The 4259-nt window shown below is 56.6% G+C and overlaps 1 protein-coding gene across 1 annotated transcript; it reads left to right on the forward strand.

The window, feature by feature from the left end:
* Window positions 1-372: 372 nt before the first annotated feature.
* Window positions 373-4221, forward strand: LOC108510592 (sharpin-like; the record flags this gene model as incomplete). Its single annotated transcript, XM_017840261.1, has 2 exons — window positions 373-532; window positions 4101-4221. Coding segments are annotated over 2 exons (281 nt in total), but the record flags the coding sequence as incomplete, so codon positions are not given.
* Window positions 4222-4259: the final 38 nt, after the last annotated feature.

Genomic DNA, 4259 nt, shown 5'->3' on the forward strand with positions numbered 1-4259 from the left:
CAGTGCTGTCCCTCAGTGTCCCCCCTGTCCCCAGAGGAGCTGTGCCTTCGCCTGGCCGAGGCCATGGGGGGCTGTGGGGTGTGTGGGGTGTCAGTGCTGTCCCTCAGTGTCCCCCTGTGTCCCCTCAGTGTCCCCAGAGGAGCTGTGCCTTTGCCTGGCCGAGGCCATGGGGTCTGTGGGGTGTCAGTGCTGTCCCTCAGTGTCCCCCCTGTCCCCAGAGGAGCTGTGCCTTCGCCTGGCCGAGGCCATGGGGGGCTGTGGGGTGTGTGGGGTGTCAGTGCTGTCCCTCAGTGTCCCCCCTGTCCCCAGAGGAGCTGTGCCTTCGCCTGGCCGAGGCCATGGGGTGTGTGGGGTGTCAGTGCTGTCCCTCAGTGTCCCCCCTGTCCCCAGAGGAGCTGTGCCTTCGCCTGGCCGAGGCCATCGGGGTGGGGGACGAGGCGGTGGCCGCTCAGAGCGCGGCGGCCCTGGCGCGGCACCACACGGAGCTGAGCGTGAGCCTGAGGGACACCAACTACCCCGGGGGGGAGCTCAGGTCAGCCTTCAGCATCCTCCTCCTCCTCAGTCAGCCTCTACCTCCTCCTCCTTCAGCAGCCTCCTCCTCCTCAGCCTCTGCCTCCTCCTCCTTCAGCCCCCTCCTCCTCCTCAGTCAGCCTCTACCTTCTCCTCCTTCAGCCCCCTCCTCCTTCAGCACCCTCCTCCTCCTCAGTCAGCCTCTGCCTCCTCCTCCTTCATCCCCTGCCTCCTTCTCAGTCAGCCTCTGCCTCCTCCTCCTTCAGCCCCCTCCTCCTCCTCAGCCTCTGCCTTCTCCTCCTTCAGCCCCCTCCTCCTCCTCAGTCAGCCTCTACCTCCTCCTCCTTCAGCCTCCTCCTCCTCAGTCAGCCTCTACCTCTTCCTCCTTCAGCCTCCTCCTCCTCAGTCAGCCTCTACCTTCTGCTCCTTCAGCCCCCTCCTCCTCCTTCAGCCCCCTTCTCCTCCTCCTTCATCCTCCTCCTCCTTCCACCTCCTCCTCCTTCAGCTCCCTCCTCCTTCAGTGCCCTCCTCCTGTCCCTCGTCCCCTGCCTTCTCCTTCTGCCTCCTCCTCCTTCATCCCCCTTCTCCTCCTTCATCCTCCTCCTCCTTCCACCTCTTCTTCCTTCATCCCCCTTCTCCTTCATCCCCCTCCTCCTTCAGTGCCCTCCTCCTGTCCCTCATCCCCTGCCTCCTTCAGCCCTCTCCTCTTTCATCCCCCTTCTCCTCCTCCTTCATCCTCCTCCTCCTTCATCCCCCTCCTCCTTCAGTGCCCTCCCCCTGTCCCTCATCCCCTACCTCCTCCTGCCTCCTCATTCTTCATCCCCCTCCTCCTCCTTCATCCTTCTCCTCCTTCATTCCCCTTCTCCTTCATCCCCCTTTTCCTTCATCCCCCTCCTCCTCCTCTTTCACCCCCCTCCTCCTCTTCCTTCCTCCTCCTCCCCTTTCCTCCCCTGCCTCCTTCTCTTTCATCTCTCTCTTCTTCCTCCTTCATCCCCTGCCTTCTCCTCCTTCATTCCTCTCCTCCTCCTCCTCCTTCCTCTTCCTTTATCCCCCTCCTCCTCTTCCTTCCTCCTCCTCCCCTTTCCTCCCCTGCCTCCTTCTCTTTCATCTCTCTCTTCTTCCTCCTTCATCCCCAGCCTCTTCCTCCTTCATTCCTCTCCTCCTCCTCCTCCTTCCTCTTCCTTTATCCCCCTCCGCCTCTTCCTTCATCCTCCTCTGCCTCCTCTTCCTCTTCCTTCCTTTCCCTACTTTTTTCTTCTCTTTTTTCCCTTCTTTTTCTTCCTCTTTTTCTTTTGCCTCTTTCCCTTTTCCTTTCTGTTTCTTTTTTCACTTTCTGGGTCCTTCTCCTCTCTCTCCTCCATTCCCTGCACCCCGATCCCACTATCCCTGTATCCCAATATCCCTGTATCCCTGTATCCCAGTATCCCTGTATCCCAATATCCCAGTGTCCCAGTATCCCTGTATCCCAATATCCCTGTATCCCAATATCCCAGTATCCCAGTATCCCTGTATCCCAGTATCCCAATATCCCAGTATCCCTGTATCCCAATATCCCAGTATCCCTGTATCCCAATATCCCTGTATCCCACTATACCTGTATCCCAATATCCCTGTATCCCACTATCCCTGTATCCCACTATCCCAGTATCCCTGTATCCCAGTATCTCTGTATCCCAATATCCTTGTATCCCACTATCCCAGTATTCCTATATCCCAGTATCCCAATATCCCTGTATCCCAGTATCCCAGTATCCCTGTATCCCAATATCCCTGTATCCCACTATCCCAGTGTTCCTATATCCCAGTATCTCTGTATCCCTGTATCCCAGTATCCCAATATCCCAGTATCCCAATATCCCAGTATCCCTGTATCCCAATATCCCTGTATCTCAGTATCCCAATATCCCAGTATCCCAGTATCCCAATATCCCTGTATCCCAGTTATCCCAATATCCCAGTATCCCAGTATCCCAGTATCCCAATATTCCTGTATCCCAATATCCCTGTATCCCAGTTATCCCTGTATCCCACTATCCCAGTATCCTTGTATCCCAGTACCCCAGTATCCCTGTATCCCAGTATCCCTGTATCCCAGTATCCCAGTATTCCTGTATCTCAGTATTCCTGTATCCCAGTATCTCTGTATCCCAGTATCTCTGTATCCCAGTACCCCAGTATCCCAGTACCCCAGTATCCCTGTATCCCAGTATCCCAGTATCCCTGTATGCCAGTATCCCAGTATCCCAGTATTCCTGTATCCCAGTATCCCCGTATCCCAGTATCTCTGTATCCCACTATCCTTGTATCCCAGTATTCCAGTATCTCTGTATCCCAGTATTCCTGTATCCCAGTATCCCTCTATTCCAGTATCCCGCTGTCCCAGTGCCCCATTCCCCCCATCCCATTATCCCGTGTCCCGGTGCCCCGTGCCCCCCGTTATCCCATGTCCCTGTGTCGTTATCCCGTGTCCCGGTGTCGTTATCCCAGTGCCCCGTACCCCACGTTATCCTGTTATCCTGTTATCCCGTGTCCCGGTGTCGTTATCCCATTATCCCATGTCCCTGTGTCGTTATCCCTGTACCCCCCATTATCCCATTATCCCGTTATCCCATGTCCCTGTGTCGTTATCCCGTTATCCCACATCCCGGTGTCATTATCCCATTATCCCACGTCCCGGTGTCGTTATCCCTGTACCCCCGTTATCCCGTGTCCCAGTGTCGTTATCCCTGTACCCCCGTTATCCCGTTATCCCGTGTCCCTGTGTCGTTATCCCGGTGCCCCGTGCCCCCCGTTATCCTGTTATCCCGTTATCCCATGTCCCGGTGTTGTTATCCCTGTCCCCCCCGTTGTCCCGCTATCCCGTTATCCCATGTCCCTGTGTCGTTATCCCTGTACCCCCCGTTATCCCGTTATCCCATTATCCCATGTCCTGGTGTCGTTATCCCGTGTCCCTGTACCCCCCGTTATCCCGTTATCCCACGTTCCAGTGTCGTTATCCCTGTACCCCCCGTTATCCTGTTATCCCGTTATCCCGTTATCCCATGTCCCTGTGTCGTTATCCTGGTGCCCCGTACCCCCCGTTATCCCGTTATCCCGTTATCCCGTTATCCCGTTATGCCACGTCCCGGTGTCGTTATCCCGGTGCCCTGTACCCCCCATTATCCCGTTATCCCGTGTCCCTGTGTCGTTATCCCTGTACCCCCCGTTATCCCGTTATCCCACGTCCCGGTGTCGTTGTCCATGTACCCCCCGTTATCCTGTTATCCCGTTATCCCATTATCCCATGTCCCTGTGTCATTGTCCCGGTGCCCCATGCCCCCCATTATCCCATGTCCCTGTGTCGTTATCCCTGTACCCCTGTTATCCCGTTATCCCAAGTCCCGGTGTCGTTATCCCGTTATCCCGTGTCCCGGTGTCGTTATCCCAGTGCCCCGTACCCCCCGTTATCCCATTATCCCGTTATCCCACGTCCCGGTGTCGTTGTCCCTGTACCCCCCGTTATCCCATTATCCCGTTATCCCATTATCCCATTATCCCGTTATCCCATTATCCCATTATCCCGTTATGCCACGTCCCGGTGTCGTTCCCAGCATGGCCGTGTGGGTGGAAGATGCCACGTCCTCGGCCAACATCACCCTGCGGGTGCGGCCCCACCTCACCATCGGCACCCTCAAGGAGCAGGTATGGGGGGCACCTGGGGGCACCTGGGGGGCACCTGGGGGGCACCTGGAACTCACCTGGGAACTCAT

This window comes from Lepidothrix coronata, unplaced genomic scaffold (assembly GCF_001604755.1).
Source record: "Lepidothrix coronata isolate B3197 unplaced genomic scaffold, Lepidothrix_coronata-1.0 Scaffold1487, whole genome shotgun sequence".
In the NCBI taxonomy this organism is placed as follows: Eukaryota; Metazoa; Chordata; class Aves; order Passeriformes; family Pipridae; genus Lepidothrix; species Lepidothrix coronata.